General features: G+C 40.2%; 1 protein-coding gene across 1 annotated transcript in view; it reads right to left on the bottom strand.

Annotated features, from left to right (window-relative positions):
• Positions 1-1,847: 1,847 nt before the first annotated feature.
• Positions 1,848-20,104, bottom strand: part of LOC128666746 (oocyte zinc finger protein XlCOF22) — a 36,018-nt gene continuing 17,761 nt past the window's right edge. Inside the window, exons 8-9 of the mRNA XM_053721508.1 lie at positions 13,864-13,962; positions 1,848-5,799 (exon numbers count right to left, since the gene is read on the bottom strand). Coding sequence (XP_053577483.1) covers positions 4,775-5,799; positions 13,864-13,962 — 1,124 coding nt within the window. The 3' untranslated portion in view covers positions 1,848-4,774. The remainder of the gene's footprint in view (positions 5,800-13,863; positions 13,963-20,104) is intronic.

The raw sequence follows: 20,104 nt of genomic DNA, 5'->3' as shown, positions 1-20,104 counted from the left end.
TTTCAGAATATTTATCGGAAGGAGAAACTCTTCCCATTTTCCTTGTGCCAGTCTGGCACCCCAAACAGCTCCCCATCCTGTCAGACTCGCATCCATAGTCACAATTTCCCAGGACGGTCTCAGGAAGGATGTCCCCAGGGACAGATGCTCCAAGATAGGGAGTCCCTGGTCCGGGCATCCATGGATATCCGCTGTGATAGATCTGAATGATCGCCGTTCCACTGTTTCAACATGCACAATTGAAGAGGTCTGAGATGGAACCTGGCAAAAGGGATGACATCTATGCTGGAAACCATGAGAAAATCATCTCCATACACTGAGTCACCGAAGGGCTTGACTAAGACTGTCGTATAACGCCTCTGATATTTCCATATGCGTAGACAACATCTGGGCCGCCATGATACGCCCTACACTTGCGCTAGCAGAATGTGGTAAGGCATGGATCACTTTCGATACCGCCGTTTGCAGTTGATCCGCAAAATCTGACGGCCAACGAGAGCTTGGATCTCTTTTGGAAGCAACAGGTTCACTTCCGCTATTGGGGAGAAGATTATCAGAAGCTGCCTGGACCGGTTTGATTCTTTCTTATATACTCTTCTTACTTTATTTGCTCCTTTTAATCCATTTATGTGAAAAAAGTACAGATATATACAATTCCTGGGCTGTTTCAGGATGAACATTAGTAATATACCGGTAATGATGTTTGAGTGGATATAAATGTAGGGCTCCCAGAAAGCTCCTCTTCATGAATCAATAGAAAACTACACTTGGCGGTGCTACTCATGGTAGTTAAACATCTATGTAAGAGATTAGACATGACTAAGCCCATTAATGGGCTAGACCATTTGTTTTTTTTTATTTATTAGCGTAGGCCCTGTTTATTGAATGCAACCGGATTTGTCTTGTATTGCTACTATATTTGGCTCCCTGGACATTGGGCATTCCTTCCTGTACATAAAAGCCCTCCTTACCGCAGGGGTTGAGGGAAATAATCACCAGCAACGCACCCTTAATTACAACAAGAAACAGAAGATATATGGAGGAAGTGAACTAAATCAGTCCACTTAAACCCCTGGACAACTGAAAATACATGCAGCAAAGATCCTTGTCAATTCAGCAACAGACCAGATAGTCTAAGATTTTCGCTCTAGGGCATCACTAAGTAGCTCATATAGAGCAAGGAGACTTGGATGAGTCAACTGATACCTTTTCATGTCCCTCAATCCCTGAATAAAATCTATTTGCTGCTGTAATTAAGGAGTTGAGGACCTTATAAGTGATCTGGGCTCTATCCCTTAGTAGATCACTTATTTTACCATGGCACACTGGCCTAATTCCCCTTAACAGGCTGAACCCATCTCACCCATACTATTAAAGGCTCAATATGAGGTTGAACCCCTCACACTCCTGTGGTGCCCATCTTATTCTACACAATAACACAAATTATCAACCATAGTGAGATCTGTCTTGAAACTGATTAACCTGATCATTTGATTGGTGTTTTGCATAATCTCATTACTAGGTGAATTAGACATGTAATTAACGTGACACTGATGTAGGACATACTTTATAAAAGTTTATACATTTGTAGAGTTTACCTTTTTTTCCTGATATAGAAAGATAGGTTTGACACATTAGATTTTATTCTTCATAAAAAAACTGAGCATGTGTGAATATGTCGGAGGAATAAGTCAAGTTATCAGAATATAGCACCATCTACGTGTAAATAACGATCAAACAACCATGTTCATGTATACTGTTACACAAGCCGTCACAAACGCCTTTATACAAGGTAAAAAGTGCCTAGAAAAAGCCCAGTTTAGTAATGTACAAAATGCCACAACATATTAAATATAATTTCTTTATTACTGAATATTGTCTGCATATGGAGTATAAACAATAGAAAGCAGAATTTCCTCTGTAAAAACCCCCCCCACAAAACAAACATGATGTATGTTTTTTCTGTAAGTTTATTAAAACAATGCACACAGATGGTAGAGCAACTCTAAAACTCTTGTCTTGTGATCTTTATATTCATTTATATATTATTTTAATGTATAGGATTTTCATTTAAATTAATAATTAAGTCTCCATCTTTATTTTTCATTATTTTTTTTCTTCATATAAAATAAAAAAAATTCTAAACATATTTTTTATTTTATTTATTTATTTTGTAATGAATTTTTATTGCTTTTTATACATTGATTATTGTATAATTATTTGCTATTTTTGATAAAAATAAAAATCATATTTTATTTAATTTTGTGTGCATTTCTGAGAGCTTTTCCTCCCTCACTTTTACACAAAAGGTTAGCGCTCCGAGTATACATGATCATATATATTTATTTTAATCTTTGTAATTAACATCTTTAAAAGAAACAAAGCCATTTTCTGAGGTTGGAAAAATAACTTGAAACAGGTTCTGATAATATCTATAATTCATAAAGGTGCAAAAGTGCATAACAATGTTTCCAATGCCGGCATAGGCTTGATAAACAGACAGAGAAAGTTTACTGAAGATCTTTTGTATATAAATAAAACCCAACAAATCAATAAAAAGCTGAATATCTTCTGCTGTAAAAAACATGACATACTGTTTTTCTGTACATTTATAAAGACATACACATATAGTTCAGCAGCTCTGAAGATCTTGTCTTGTAGTCTCTTTATTTATATTTTAATATTTAGAATTTACATTTAAATTAATAATTTAGGTTGCAGCCTTTTTTTTTGCGGAGAATTTTTACTTTACATAGGTTATATAGCGGCTCTCCCTCTCAGCCCCACCGAGTATACATTTTTTTTTCTTTCATCTGCAACTAACATCTTTAAAATGATACAAAAACCAAGCCATTTTTTACAGTTGGAAAATAACTTGAAACAGGTTCTGATGATGTCCAATGTCAATCAGAAAGGTTGTGCAAAAGTGCGTAATGATTGTCTCCAAAGTAGACTCGATAAACTTATAGGGTAGGTTAGAATGGGTTGTCTCATTTATGACAATGACAAAAGGTGACAGAAGTGGAACTACAATTCAAGGTATTTACCAACAGCGGCACAGAGATACAATATACCAAGTCTCTGCTCTCTAAGATACTACAATCTTTTCCAATGATAGAAGCTAACCACATAAGTGACGTGAATGGAAAGCTTTGCTGCCTACAATGTCTTCTGTTTACCAATGCATCCACTTTACTCAGCATTGATTGGTGCATTTTTACCAATGGGCCTACCACTAGAAACAAACCTGCCTGTGTGACCTTGCACTGATGGTAAAACTTTCTATTGTGATACCATCTTAAGAAAGGAACACATTGAGGTTATTGTACAGAAATAAAGGGACTGGAAATCTTTTATCCAGCTATTTATCCATGAGCTAACATTTTCAACTAACTGGATACAAGATAGGGAGCAATGTGTTGTATTAAATGGATTGTACTCAGATTGGAAGAAAGTAATTAGTGCAGTCCCCTAAGGATCAGTACTGGGCCCTGTTCTTTTAAATATATTTTTAATTAATGACATATTAAGGATTAAATAGCAAGATCTCTACTTTTGCAGATGATATAACATTGTGTAAGGTGATTATATCAGTGTAGGATGTAATTGCTTTACAAGGGGATTTACAACAATTAGAAGAATGGGCTGATAAATGGTAAATGAGATTTAATATGGGAAAATGTAAGGTTCTTCATTTTGGAAGTAAAAATATGGCAATTTATTATTTAAATGGGACAAGGCTTAGCCAAACAGAGGAGGAAAGGAATTTATGAGTAGTAATAGATAACAAGCTAAAGATGGGTGCACAATGCAAGGAAGCGGTTTCTAAGGCTAATAAGGCTAATAAAGATACTAGGATGTATTGAGAGAGTCATTGATTCAAGGGAGGAAAGCTGTCACTATATTAATCCCAGGTAACACCTCACCTTGTGTATGGAGTGCAGTTCTGGGGAACAATATTTAAAAGCGATATTGCAGAATTAGAAAAAAAATCAGAGAAGGGCTACAAAACCAATAAGGGAATGGAGGATTTAAACTATGGGACATTAGCCAAACTGGGTCTGTTTTCTCTAGAAAAAAGGCACTTGAGAGGTGACATGATTACTTTATATAAATATATTCAAGGCCCATATACAGAGATGGCAGAAGCTCTGTTTATTCCAAGAAAATAGTTTGTGACAAGAGGTCACAATTTAAGGCTGGAGGAAAGGAGATTTAATCTCCAGCAACTTAAACATTTTTCACTGTAAGAGCAATAAAATTGTGGAACTCATTACCTGAGGAGGTAGTGAATGCCAAAAACAGATACTTTTATGGCTAGAAACAGAATTTAGGGTTTTGATTGCTTGAGTTAAATATGCTTCTAATTGTATTAATGTAAGCTCAATTATCAACTTCTAGTGTAAATCAATGAAGATCTGTATAGGTTAAGCTCAATGCACTTCTGTCTTCTTTCAAGCTCATCTACTATGTTTGTTACGAACTGTAGTTGTGTTTCTGTCACCTTTTATCTTAATCCACAAGAATTTTTGAGAAGTTGCCCAGACCCAGAAGTTCTCATTTAAAAGTGACCATATACTCAATTGGTAAAATTTTTGGTCTTGGTTCTTAATGATTAAATTGTTTTAAAGTATTTTATATCTAGCTATACATAAATAGCTTTTATTGTTGGCTTGGTGTTGAAATCCAGGTGTTTCCTAGTTTGAGTGTACAAATGGCTTCTGTCCAGGGTAACCTCTTGTGTTCGAGTCCTGAATAGCTAACAAAATAGTTCTCATGTTCCGAAGGCAGATGATGGTTTTTCCGCCATATGAAATCTCTGATGTTTAAATAGACTTGCCTTCTGCGTGAAACGTTTTCCACAGTCTGAACACGTAAATGGTTTTTCTCCCGTGTGAGTTATTTTATGGATGACAAGCACCGAGTTACTGGCAAAACATTTCCCACAATCCGCACATGTAAATGGCTTTTCTCCTGTGTGTGATCGCTTATGAATTACAAGCACTGAATTGCTGGCAAAACATTTCCCACAATCTGAACACACAAAGGGTTTTTCTCCTGTGTGCGATCGTTTATGAATAACGAGCCCCGAATGGCTGGCAAAACATTTCTCGCATTCAGTACATGCAAATGGCTTTTCCCCTGTGTGTGTTCTCTTATGTTTAACAAGCTCAGAATTGCTGACAAAACATTTCCCACATTCAGAGCATGAAAATGGCTTCTCCCCCGTGTGCGTTCGTGTATGTATAAGAAGCCCATAACTACTCACAAAACATTTGCCGCAGTCTAAACATGGATAGGATTTTTCATACGATTTTTCTCCTGTATGAATCTTCCTATGGGAATTAAGATTTGAATTACGGGTGAAACATTTCCCACAGTCAGAACATTTATAGGGTTTTTCTCCTGTGTGAGTCCGTTGATGCCGAATAAGTTCAGATTTAACAAAACATTTCCCGCAGTCAGAGCAAACAATTTTTTTTCCTGTCCTACGATACTTCTGACGTCTTAACAGGTTTGACTTCTGACTTGTGTAATGCCCGGGCTTGTAAGACGAATTACCCTCTACAGTTTCACCATCTTTACTGTTCGCAAAATGTTTTGCTAACAAGTTTACTTGAAGATCCTGTGCTTTTGCATGTCCTTGACTATATTCGTTCACATGAACAGCCGCTAGACTTTTCATTGGTGCATTTGGGGTAATTTGATTGGATTCCTGAGAATAGCATTTATTCTCAAGAGATGGTTGACTGAGGGAAATCGGAACATCAGCAAGCGTATTTCTGCCCATGAATAAACCTGTTGAAAAGAAATACAGTAGGAATAAGTTTTGGTTGTATAATGTGTGATAACACGTGTATTAAATTGTTAATCACAATATGCATTAATATTTATAATAGCTCAAATATTATATACAAACAAATCTTACAATCTTGGGCCCATTTACTGATAATAAATTGGATTCTACCCATTTTGCAAGGCAGATTTTTCTACAAAAATAACCGTAAAAAGGCCACTTTGTGGTTAGACACAAATACTCAATTTCCCCTTTACATGGAAAAATAATAAAAAAATACTATGAATCTCAGTAAACCGATGTAAAAAATAAAGGAAGGGGTTAATGCTGTTGTATATAAGGTATGGTTTATTGCACCCTTACTCGTGAAACAGGTCCAGCTGGCTAAAATAGAAATTTAGAAAATAGTTTATTTTTGTAAATAAAATAGCACTGTTCTCAAGAACATGCCCATAAATCTCCTAATCTTATCGATAGCTCTATACTCAAAGGCCTCCTCAACTTATCTCCATTTCTGTACACAATAGATAGTACTTAGGTAACAATATTTTCCATTTCAATAGCTCTCTCTCTTCCACTCACCACCGGGAACTTGATTGTCACTTGCTGACTCTTGTATACATAGATTTGCTGTATTTATATTTTTAGTACAGGAGGTGGTTTATATAGCCAAAAACAAATATTTAAAAAACAAAAAACATAATTTAAGCTTACCAGATAAATTCCTTTCCTTCCGGATAGGGAGAGTCCACGGCTTCATTCCTTACTGTTGGGAAATACAACACCTGGCCACCAGGAGGAGGCAAAGACACCCCAGCCAAAGGCTTAAATATCCCTCCCTCATTACCCCAGTCATTTTGCCGAGGGAACAAGGAAAAGTAGGAGAAACATTAGGGTATAAATGGTGCCAGAAGAATAAAATAAATAATAGGGGAACGCCCATAGACAAGAAAAAAACGTGCAGGGTTGTGGAAAAATTATGTTTTCCTTCCTAAGATAGGGAGAGTCCCTGGCTTCATTCCTTACTGTTGGGAAAACTATACCCAAGCTCTAGAGGACACTGAATGAATAACAGGAGGGAACAAAAAGGAAGAGGCGGACCCTATTCTGAGGCACCACTGCCTGCAAAACTTTTCTCCCGAAAGCTGCTTCAGCCGAAGCAAAAACATCAAACTTGTAAAATTTTGAAAAAGTATGTAAGGAGGACCAGGTAGCCGCCTTACAAATCTGATCCATAGAGGCCTCGTTCTTAAAGGCCCAAGAGGAAGCCACTCCTCTAGTAGAATGAGCCGTTATCCTCTCAGGAGGACGATGTCCCGCTGTCTTGTAAGCTAAGCCGATGACACTCCTTAACCAAAAAGATAGGGAAGTCAAAGTAGCCTTCTGCCCCTTACGCTTCCCTGAATAAACAAAGAGGAAGATTATATAAACTCCTTAGTAGCCTGAAGATAGAACTTCAAGGTGCGAACCACATCCAAATTGTGAAGTAAGCGTTCCTTCAATGAAGAAGGATTAGGACACAAGTAAGGAACCACAATCTCCTGATTGATGTTGCGATCTGACACAACCTTAGGAAGAAAACATAATTTAGTATGTAAAACTGCCTTATCTGCATGAAAAATCAGATAAGGGGGCTCACATTGAAAAGCAGAGACTCTGCGTGCAGAGGCAATAGCCAATAAAAAGAGAACCTTCCAAGATATCAATTTAATGTTAACGGAATGCAGAGACTCAAACAGAACCTGTTGCAAAACTCGAAGAACAAGATTTAGGCTCCAAGGAGGAGCCCCAGATCTAAACACAGGTCTGATCCTAATCAGAGCCTTAACAAAAGACTGCACATCTGGAAGCTCAGCCAATCTCTTGTGCAATAAAACCGACAGGACCGAAATCTGTCCCCTCAGGGAACTAGCAGAAAGGCCCTTCTCCAGCCCATCCTGGAGAAAAGATAAGATCAACCTTAACTCTGTGCAAGGAAAAACCACGATCTTCACACCAGAATAAGTAGGTCCTCCACACCTTGTGGTAGATACGCTGAGTAAATGGTTTATGAGCTTGAATAAGAGCATCAATGACACTCTCAGAGAAACCTCTCTTGGCTAAGACTAAGCGCTCAGTCTCCACGCAGTCAGCCTCAGAGACCTTGTATCAGCAGGTCTCTGTGACAAGTTAACTTCCATGGAGGAGATGAGGACATCCCCACTAGATCCGCAAAACACGTCCTTCGTGGCCACGATGGAGCAATCAGGATTACTGATACCCGCTCCTGCTTGATGCGGGCCACCATTCGAGAAAGAAGCGGTAATGGAGAAAAAAAGATATATGAGATTGAACCTCCAGGGCATTGCTAATGCATCTATTAGATCTGCTTGGGGATCCCTCAACCCATAACTGAGTAGCTTGGTATAGAGACGGGACGCCATGAGATCTATTTCCAGCGTCCCCCACTTGCTGCATATCTCTGCAAACACCTCGGGATGGAGAGAACATTTCCCTGGGTGGAAGGATTGCCTGCTGAGAAAATCTGCCTCCCAGTTGTCCACACCCGGAATGTGGATCGATGACAGCGAACAGCTGTGGAACTCAGTCCACTCCAGAATCTGAGATACTTCCTTCATCGCCAAGGAACTTCTCGTTCCCCCCGATGGTTGATGTAAGCCCCAAGGTTCTATTGTCTGATTGGAGTCTTATAAACTGGGACGAACTCAGAAGTGGCCAAGCCTTCAAGGCCTTGAAGATTGCCTGTAGTTCCAAAATATTGATCAGGAGGGAGGACTCCTCCTGAGTCCACAACCCGTTCCTTCCTGGAACCCCAAACAGCTCCCCATCCAGATACGCTTTCGTCCGTAGTAACAATCTCCTAGGATGGTCTTAAGAAGCATGTCCCTCGGGACAGATGATCTGGACAGAGCCACCAAGAGAGTGATTCTTTTGACCGGCTGTCTAATACAATCTGTTGAGACAGATCTGAATGATCGCCGTTCCACTGCCCCAGCATGCACAGTTGTAAAGGTCTGAGACAGAACCTGGCAAAAGGAATGCTGTCCATGCAGGACACCATGAGACCAATCACCTCCATACACTGAGCCACAGAGGAACTCAAGGAGGAATTAGCTTGCAACGTCTCTGGTCTGTTAGAAATATCCTCATGGATATGGAGTCTATTATAGTACCCACAAATTCCACCCTGGTACTTGGGATCCATCCATGTGATCGAAGAAGGCTGAGAAGGTACTCAAAACAAAAGGATGGTGCTTGCACCAGAATATCATCCAAGTATGGGGCTACTGCAATATCCTAGAAGAACCCCCAGATTCGTAAAGATTCTTGGAGCAGTAGCTAGGCCAATGAACTGGAAGTGCTGGTCCAGGAATGCAAACCTCAGGAACTGAAAGTGTTCCCTGTGGATTGGAACATGAAGGTAAGCGTCCTTCAGATCTATAGTGGTCATAAACTGGCCTTCCTGAATTAAAGGAAGGATGGACCTTATCGTCTCCATCTTGAAGGAAGGGACACTGAGAAATTTTGTTTAAGCACATTAGGTCCAGAATTGGGCGGAAAGTTTCCTCCTTCTTTGGGACCATGAAAAGGTTTGAATAAAACCCCAAACCTCTTTCTTCGATAAGCACCGGGAGAACAACTCCTAAGGAGTATAGATCCTGAATGCAACCTAGATAGGCATCCCTCTTTTCTGGTCTGGTAGACAGATTCGAGAGACGGAATCTGCCCTTTGGCGGATGAGATTTGAAGCCTATCTTGTATCCCTGAGATACCACCTCCAGGACCCACGGATCCTGTATGTCCTTCACCCAGGCGTCTGAAAAAAGAGACAGTCTACCCCCTACATGATCCGATCAGGGGCTGCCCCTTCATGCTGATTTGTTTTCGGCAGGCTTCTTGTTCTGCTTGGATTTATTCCAGGACTGAGCCAGCTTCCAAGTACTCTTGGGTTGCTCGGGCTTGGAGGAGAATTGTTGTCGCTGGGATTTGTCAGAACAAAAATTAGAAGATTGTCGTCCCTTAGACTTGTTCTTCTTATCTTGCGGTAGGAAGGCACCCATGCCTCCGGTAACCGTAGAAATAATGGAGTCCAGGCCTGGACCAAATAAAATCTTTCCCTTGAAGGGAAGAGAAAGGAGCCTGGACTTAGAAGTCATATCCGCAGACCAAGACTTCAACCAGAGAGCCCGGTGGGCTAGGACCGCAAAGCCAGAGGCCTTTGCATTTAGGCAAATAATTTGCATTTTCGCATCACAGATAAAAGAATTAGCAATTCTCAGAGCTTTAATTCTGTCGTGAATAAAATCCATGAGGGGAGACTCCACTTCAAGGAGTTCCGAAAAAGTTGCACCAGTAGGTAGACACTACTGCAAACGCGGCAACTGCAACCGCCGGTTGAAACAAAAATCCTGTATGTTGAAACATTTCTCAGAAAGGTTTACAGTTTCTTATCAATCTGCTCTCTGTACGAAGAACTATCCTCAAGAGGCATAGTAGTAAGTTTAGCAAGCGTAGAGATAGCACCATCCACCTTAGGAATGGAGTCCCACAAATCCAGTTGAGAGTCTGGGACCGGGAACAACTTTTTAAAAGTAGACGAGGGGGAAAAGGAAGAACCAATTCTTTCCTATTCGTTCTTAATAATGTTCACCATCTTAACCGGCACAGGAAAAGTTAAAGGAACTTTCCTGTCTTCGTAAACTGTCTAACTTAGGTATCATAGGTTCTTCAGGCAGCGCAGCCTCTGGAACCTCTAACGTAGACAGAACCTACTTTAATAAAAAATGTAAGTGCTCAATTTTAAATCTAAAGGACGGTTCCTCCGCAGCAGGAGGCTTAGACGCTAAGGACTCCGACCCAGAAAGTTTACCCTCTGAAGCTACAGAGGTTAACTCATCATTGGATAACTGGGACATAATAGCTAAATCTGATAAATATTTAGATGACTCTGTGTCAGGAGAGCTTTGTTTAACCTTTCTCTTGCGTTTGTTAGAGCTAGGTAATGCATTAAGGGCCGCAGACACCACCGTTAGTAACTGCGCGGCAAAGTCTGCAGGAAGAAGGACCCCTCCGGATGGAGGATTATATGTGCTACGGGGAACTGCATGTGGAGTGGATAATGTAGCAAGGGTAGTTATCTCACGGGACGCCGAGTCCTGAGAGGTAGATGACTCAGAGGGACTAAAAGCCTTAGCAGGCTTGTCTCACCACCTCCTAGACCCAGACAGAAGAAACGCTATCCCCAGGTTTAAGTCTCAGCCGGAATGGAGGAAATGAACATAGACCACTCCCGGTCACATGGAGTGCAAGACAGTACTTCCCTGTTATTACAAGTACAGCAAGTAATAGGAACTGTGCAACACTTTCAAAAACGAAAAGTCTATCAGCCAAGGAAAACAATCACACAAAGCAGCATGTAAATAATTAATACACTGATTAATTAACCCCAACTGTTCAATAAACCCCCTTCAGAGGATATTAACCATGGATCTTATCAAGGTATAAAGGAGCCACACTGTGATCCTGTTGTAGCGTTTTATGTGTAAAAATTGAAACAATCTTACCTCCAGGATCCATGCTGTGGAACAGAACACAGCCTCTCAAGTGTGACAGTCTTATAGCAGCACTCCTGACATGGACTTGAGTGAGAGAAAGCAGGCAGTGAAACTCTTCAACACTGATTATTTAGGAGCTGTTAGCAGTAGTCTGGATGGTTTCGCAGAAAAACTTTCCCTGCATCTCCAGACTCTCACTGAGAGGTTGACATAACTACTGAAAACTCCAGTCCTATCTCGAAGGGCAGATACCCTTTTTCAGGACTCTCCGAATCTCATTACACTTCTCTGCCACCTCCTAATATGATGAAAGGCAAAGAATAACTGGGGTAATGAGGAAGAGGGATATTTAAGCTTTTGGCTGGGGTGTCTTTGCCCCCTTCTGGTGGCCAGGTGTTGTATTTCCCAACAGTAAGGAATGAAGCCGTGGACTCTCCCTATCTTAGGAAGGAAATAAATTTAGTTTGAAGTTTGTAAAAAAATAAAAACCTGGGAGTACCAAATCTAGTAGCTTATAAACAAGCAATCACCTTACAGAGACTATTAGAGTGGTGCCAGAATGACCCAAGCAAAGAATGGGTGAAACTAGACCGTGCAATACTGGAAATCGATAACGCAGGGACAACTGCATGGCTTCATTCGAAATATAGACACAAAACAGCATTGACATACCCCTTACTGTAAGATTTCTACAATAAGTGGGACAAGATTCTAAACACGTCACCGAACATAACCTCTGATTTTTTCCCCCCTGACACCTATATTTAATAACCCCACACTACCCTGGAATATCACAGAGACAAAACAAGATAGAAGGACGCACATAAAAGATAGGATTTTTCTCACTCTCACAAAGGATTACAAATTGAAGCTGTTAGAAGACATCCAGGAAAAATTAGGCAGTAGACAAATAAATTGGTTTTCTTATGCCCAACTCAATCATTACCTGGCCACACACCAACATAAAGGTCACCTTACTAGACAACTGACGCCCTTTGAAACTTTATGTGTAAAAGAAACACCCACAAGGCACACAATATCAATTCTATACACAATCTTGTTATTGGAAAACCCACTCACACTCCACTCCTACACCAAAACATGGGAAAGGGAGTTGAATACAGATATTTCACCAAAGGACTAGCAAGCAGCATTCATGTTCACAAAAAAAGCCTCCATATCTGCTAGAGTGCAGGAATCCAGCTATAAATTCCTCTCTAGGTGGTATCTCACTCTTAGTAGATTACAACACATGTACAAAACAACTAATGGGAAATGCTGAAGGAAATGCAGGGGAGATAGAACTCCCACACACACACATGGTGGGAATGCCCCAAACTGGACAAATTCTGGATAGAGATTATTACACACATTACCAGAACAATAGGAAAGCCTATACCAAACGATCCCAAAACGCTCCTATACATCTCTCTCCCCAAAATTGAAAATAAGGTCTACAAAGCCTTAATGTAGCTTATGTTAATTAGTGCCAAGCTTCTAATACCTAAGGACTGGAAATCACAGACAGTGCCAACTATAGATGAATGGAGGCAGCAGGTAGACACATTAATGCATCTAGAACTATATCACCATATTCAGAAGGGGACCATAGATATACATGAAGCCATGTTAGTGCAGAACAAGACACATATAGATACAGACGAATGGAGGCAGCAGGTATACACATTAATGCATCTAGAACTATATCACCATATTCAGAAGGGGACCATAGATATACATGAAGCCATGTTAGTGCAAAACAAGACTCATATAGATACAGACGAATGGAGGCAGCAGGTAGACACATTAATGCATCTAGAACTATATCACCATATTCAGAAGGGGACCATAGATATACATGAAGCCATGTTAGTGCAGAACAAGACTCATACAGATACAGACGAATGGAGGCAGCAGGTAGACACAATGTATCTAGAACTATATCACCATATTCAGAAAGGGACCATAGATATACATGAAGCCATGTTAGTGCAGAACAAGACTCATATAGATACAGACGAATGGAGGCAGCAGGTAGACACATTAATGCATCTAGAACTATATCACGATATTCAGAAGGGGACCATAGATATACATGAAGCCATGTTAGTGCAGAACAAGACTCATATAGATACATTGAATCTATAAGATAGACATTCCAATTATAAGGGAACAGAAGCTTTGAGCTCATTTTGCAATTGGCAAATATTTATTGTATTGAATGTTATATACTGTCATTGTCTCACTCTTTTTCAACCAACACCGCACAGACTTGACAAATCTGCCAAATAGGAAGATACAGCAAGCGGACTCTGTTACTTTTAATCTCATTTTCATGGACACTCAGTCTGTATTACGCAGACAGATATTGAACAAATGTAGTGCTTCACTCATGTACATACTAGGGTTGTACAACTGTCATTTAATAAAGCATTGAAAACTTAAACAAAATAACTTGCTATAGAAAGGCACATAGGAATAATTTTACGTATAATAGTTAGTATCGCTCACCTGCACCAAGGGTTGATGAAATCGTAACCTCCTGTATATCATTTTCTTCATTATCCGAGTCAGTAACAGATATACGGTACAGATCTGGGTCAGTACGATCTAATGATATGAACAGTAACACGAGGGTGAGCAGTGATTATTATATAACAGATATAAGTACAGATCTGCGCCAGTGCGGTCTAATGATATAAACAGTAACACGAGGGTGAGCAGTGATTATTATATAACAGATATACGTACAGATCTGGGTCAGTGCGGTCTAATGATATAAACAGTAACACGAGGGTGAGCAGTGATTATTATATAACAGATATACGTACAGATCTGGGTCAGTACGATCTAATGATATAAACAGTAACACGAGGGTGAGCAGTGATTATTATATAACAGCTATACGTACAGATCTGGGTCAGTACGGTCCAATGATATAAACAGTAACACGAGGGTGAGCAGTGATTATTATATAACAGATATACAGTACAGATCTGCGTCAGTGCTGTCTAATGATATAAACAGTAACACGAAGGGTGAGCAGTGATTATTATATAACAGATATACGGTACAGATCTGGGTCAGTACGGTCTAATGATATAAACAGTAACACGAGGGTGAGCAGTGATTATTATATAACAGATATACGGTACAGATCTGGGTCAGTGCTGTCCAATGATATAAACAGTAACACGAGGGTGAGCAGTGATTATTATATAACAGATATACGTACAGATCTGCGTCAGTGCTCTCTAATGATATAAACAGTAACACGAAGGGTGAGCAGTGATTATTATATAACAGATATACGGTACAGATCTGCGTCAGTGCTGTCTAATGATATAAACAGTAACACGAAGGGTGAGCAGTGATTATTATATAACAGATATACGGTACAGATCTGCGTCAGTGCTCTCTAATGATATAAACAGTAACACGAAGGGTGAGCAGTGATTATTATATAACAGATATACGGTACAGATCTGCGTCAGTGCTGTCTAATGATATAAACAGTAACACGAAGGGTGAGCAGTGATTATTATATAACAGATATACGGTACAGATCTGGGTCAGTACGGTCTAATGATATAAACAGTAACACGAGGGTGAGCAGTGATTATTATATAACAGATATACACTTCTCAAAAAAATAAAGGGAACACTTAAACAACACAATGTATCTCCAAGTCAATCACACTTCTGCGAAATCAAACTGTCCACTTAGGAAGCAACACTGAGTGGCAATCAATTTCACATGCTGTTGTGCAAATGGGATAGACAACAGGTGGAAATTATAGGCAATTAGCAAGACACCCCCAATAAAGGAGTGGTTCTGCAGGTGGTGACCACATACCACTTCTCAGTTCCTATGCTTTTTGGCTGATGTTATGGTCACTTTTGAATGCTGGTGATGCTTGCACTCTAGTGGTAGCATGAGACGGAGTCTACAACCCACACAAGTGGCTCAGGTAGTGCAGCTCATCCAGGATGGCACATCAGTGCGAGCTGTGGCAAGAAGGATTGCTGTGTCTGTCAGCGTAGTGTCCAGAGCATGGAGGCGCTACCAGGAGACAGGCCAGTACATCAGGAGACGTGGAGGAGGCCGTAGGAGGGCAACAACCCAGCAGCAGGACCGCTACCTCCGCCTTTGTGCAAGGAGGAACAGGAGGAGCACTGCCAGAGCCCTGCAAAATGACCTCCAGCAGGCCACAAATGTGCATGTGTCTGCTCAAACGGTCAGAAACAGACTCCATGAGGGTGGTATGAGGACCCAACGTCAACAGGTGGGGGTTGTGCTTACAGTCCAACACCGTGCAGGACGATTAACATTTGCCAGAGAACACCAAGATTGGCAAATTCGCCACTGGCGCCCTGTGCTCTTCACAGATGAAAGCAGGGGCACACTGAGCACATTTGACAGACGTGACAGTCTGGAAACGCCGTGGAGAACGTTCTGCTGCCTGCAACATCCTCCAGCATGGCCAGTTTGGCAGTGGGTCAGTAATGGTGTGGGGTGGCATTTCTTTGAGGGGCCGAACAGCCCTCCATGTGCTCGCCAGAGGTAGCCTGACTGCCATTAGGTATCAAGATGAGATCCTCAGACCCCTTGTGAGACCATATGCTGGTGCGGTTGGCCCTGGGTTCCTCCTAATGCAAGACAATGCTAGACCTCATGTGGTTGGAGTGTGTCAGCAGTTCCTGCAAGACGAAGGCATTGATGCTATGGACTGGCCCTCCCGTTCCCCAGACCTGAATCCAATTGAGCACATCTGGGACATCATGTCTCGCTCCATCCACCAACTTCACTTTGCACCACAGACTGTCCAGGAGTTGGTGGATGCTTTAGTCCAGGTCTGGGAGGAGATCCCTCAGGAGACCATCCGCCACCTCATCAGGAGAAAGGCACAGGCGTTGTAGGGAGGTCATACAGGCACGTGGAGGCCACACACACTACTGAGCCTCATTTTGACTTGTTTTAAGGACATTACATCAAAGTTGGATCTGCCTGTAGTGTGTTTTTCCACTTTAATTTTGAGTGTGACTCCAAATCCAGACCTCCATGGGTTGAAAATTTTGATTTCCATTTTTTAATTTTTGTGTGATTTTGTTGTCAGCACATTCAACTATGTAAAGAACAAAGTATTTAATTAGAATATTTTATTCATTCAGATCTAGGATGTGTTATTTTAGTGTTCCCTTTATTTTTTTGAGCAGTGTACATACAGATCTGCGTCAGTGCGGTCTAATGCTATAAACAGTAACACGAGGGTGAGCAGTGATTATTATATAACAGATATACGTACAGATCTGCGTCAGTGCTGTCTAATGATATAAACAGTAACATGAGGGTGAGCAGTGATTATTATATAACAGATATACGTACAGATCTGCGTAAGTGCTGTCTAATGATATAAACAGTAACACGAGGGTGAGCAGTGATTATTATATAACAAATATACGGTACAGATCTGCGTCAGTGCGGTCTAATGATATAAACAGTAACACGAGGGTGAGCAGTGATTATTATATAACAGATATACGTACAGATCTGCGTCAGTAAGGTCTAATGATATAAACAGTAACACGAGGGTGAGCAGTGATTATTATATAACAGATATACGTACACATCTGCGTCAGTACGGTCTAATGATATAAACAGTAACACGAGGGTGAGCAGTGATTATATAACAGATATACGTACAGATCTGCGTCAGTGCGGTCTAATGATATAAACAGTAACACGAGGGTGAGCAGTGATTATTATATAACAGATATACGTACAGATCTGCGTCAGTAAGGTCTAATGATATAAACAGTAACACGAGGGTGAGCAGTTATTATATAACAGATATACGTACAGATCTGCGTCAGTGCGGTCTAATGATATAAACAGTAACACGAGGGTGAGCAGTGATTATTATATAACAGATATACGTACAGATCTGCGTCAGTGCTGTCTAATGATATAAACAGTAACACGAGGGTGAGCAGTTATTATTATATAACAGATATACGTACAGATCTGCGTCAGTGCAGTCTAATGATATAAACAATAACACGAGGGTGAGCAGTGATTATTATATAACAGATATACGTACAGATCTTTGTCAGTACGGTATAATGATATAAACAGTAACACGAGGGTGAGCAGTGATTATTATATAACAGATATACGTACAGATTTGGGTCAGTGCTGTCTAATGATATAAACAGTAACACAAGGGTGAGCAGTGATTATTATATAATAGATATACGGTACGTCCGGGCGGCCATTGGATGTAAACAGAAAACAGACGTTGAGCGAACATTTAATTTGTAACTCAAATAGATGGGCTTGTTACACACTTCTGGTATTTATTTTACCTATGAACATTTTCTACAACATGCTACACAGTGACTGCTTGATCCACCACATAGAAGCTCATTTTTATTTGCATCTATTTGGCTACAAAAGAGAAGATACAACTCTAAAACCATTGGACTAGATGCCCTAACAGTCGCCCCACTTTGATTTTCACTGAATGGCGTCTATAATATGAGACTGTAGGGATGGGTGAACTGTGTAGGATAGTGCATCCATCCACCAACTTCACTTTGCACCACAGACTGTCCAGGAGTTGGTGGATGCTTTAGTCCAGGTCTGGGAGGAGATCCCTCAGGAGACCATCCGCCACCTCATCAGGAGCATGCACAGGCGTTGTAGGGAGGTCATACAGGCACGTGGAGGCCACACACACTACTGAGCCTCATTTTGACTTGTTTTAAGGACATTACATCAAAGTTGGATCTGCCTGTAGTGTGTTTTTCCACTTTAATTTTGAGTGTGACTCCAAATCCAGACCTCCATGGGTTGAAAATTTTGATTTCCATTTTTTAATTTTTGTGTGATTTTGTTGTCAGCACATTCAACTATGTAAAGAACAAAGTATTTAATTAGAATATTTTATTCATTCAGATCTAGGATGTGTTATTTTAGTGTTCCCTTTATTTTTTTGAGCAGTGTAAATACAGATCTGCGTCAGTGCGGTCTAATGCTATAAACAGTAACACAAGGGTGAGCAGTGATTATTATATAACAGATATACGTACAGATCTGCGTCAGTGCTGTCTAATGATATAAACAGTAACACGAGGGTGAGCAGTGATTATTATATAACAGATATACGTACAGATCTGCGTCAGTGCTGTCTAATGATATAAACAGTAACACGAGGGTGAGCAGTGATTATTATATAACAGATATACGTACAGATCTGCGTCAGTACGATCTAATGATATAAACAGTAACACGAGGGTGAGCAGTGATTATTATATAACAAATATACGGTACAGATCTGCGTCAGTAAGGTCTAATGATATAAACAGTAACATGAGGGTGAGCAGTGATTATTATATAACAGATATACGTACAGATCTGCGTCAGTGCGGTCTAATGCTATAAACAGTAACACGAGGGTGAGCAGTGATTATTATATAACAGATATACGGTACAGATCTGCGTCAGTGCTGTCTAATGATATAAACAGTAACACGAGGGTGAGCAATTATATAACAGATATACGTACAGATCTGCGTCAGTGCAGTCTAATGATATAAACAGTAACACGAGGGTGAGCAGTTATTATATAACAAATATACGGTACAGATCTGCGTCAGTAAGGTCTAATGATATAAACAGTAACACGAGGGTGAGCAGTGATTATTATATAACAGATATACGTACAGATCTGGGGTCAGTGCTGTCCAATGATATAAACAGTAACATGAGGGTGAGCAGTGATTATTATATAACAGATATACGTACAGATCTGCGTCATTGCGGTCTAATGCTATAAACAGTAACACGAGGGTGAGCAGTGATTATTATATAACAGATATACGGTACAGATCTGCGTCAGTGCGGTCTAATGATATAAACAGTAACACGAGGGTGAGCAGTGATTATTATATAACAGATATACGTACAGATCTGGGTCAGTGCTGTCTAATGATATAAACAGTAACAGGAGGGTGAGCAGTGATTATTATATAACAGATATACGTACAGATCTGGGTCAGTGCTGTCTAATGATATAAACAGTAACACGAGGGTGAACAGGGATTATTATATAACAGATATACGTACAGATCTGGGTCAGTACGGTCTAATGATATAAACAGTAACACGAGGGTGAGCAGTGATTATTATATAACAGATATACGGTACAGATCTGCGTCAGTACGGTCTAATGATATAAACAGTAACACGAGGGTGAGCAATTATATAACAGATATACGTACAGATCTGGGTCAGTGCTGTCTAATGATATAAACAGTAACACGAGGGTAAGCAGTGATTATTATATAACAGCTATACGTACAGATCTGCGTCAGTACGATCTAATGATATAAACAGTAACACGAGGGTAAGCAGTGATTATTATATAACAGCTATACGTACAGATCTGCGTCAGTACGATCTAATGATATAAACAGTAACACGAGGGTGAGCAGTGATTATTATATAACAGATATACGGTACAGATCTGCGTCAGTACGATCTAATGATATAAACAGTAACACGAGGGTGAGCAGTGATTATTATATAACAGATATACGGCACAGATCTGCGTCCGTGCGGTCTAATGATATAAACAGTAACACGAGGGTGAGCAGTGATTATTATATAACAGATATACGTACAGATCTGCGTCAGTACGGTCTAATGATATAAACAGTAACAAGAGGGTGAGCAGTGATTATTATATAA

This window comes from Bombina bombina, chromosome 7 (assembly GCF_027579735.1).
Source record: "Bombina bombina isolate aBomBom1 chromosome 7, aBomBom1.pri, whole genome shotgun sequence".
Classification (NCBI taxonomy): Eukaryota; Metazoa; Chordata; class Amphibia; order Anura; family Bombinatoridae; genus Bombina; species Bombina bombina.
The sequence above is the reverse complement of the archived record's forward strand: the minus strand, read 5'-3'. Positions and strand labels throughout refer to the sequence as shown.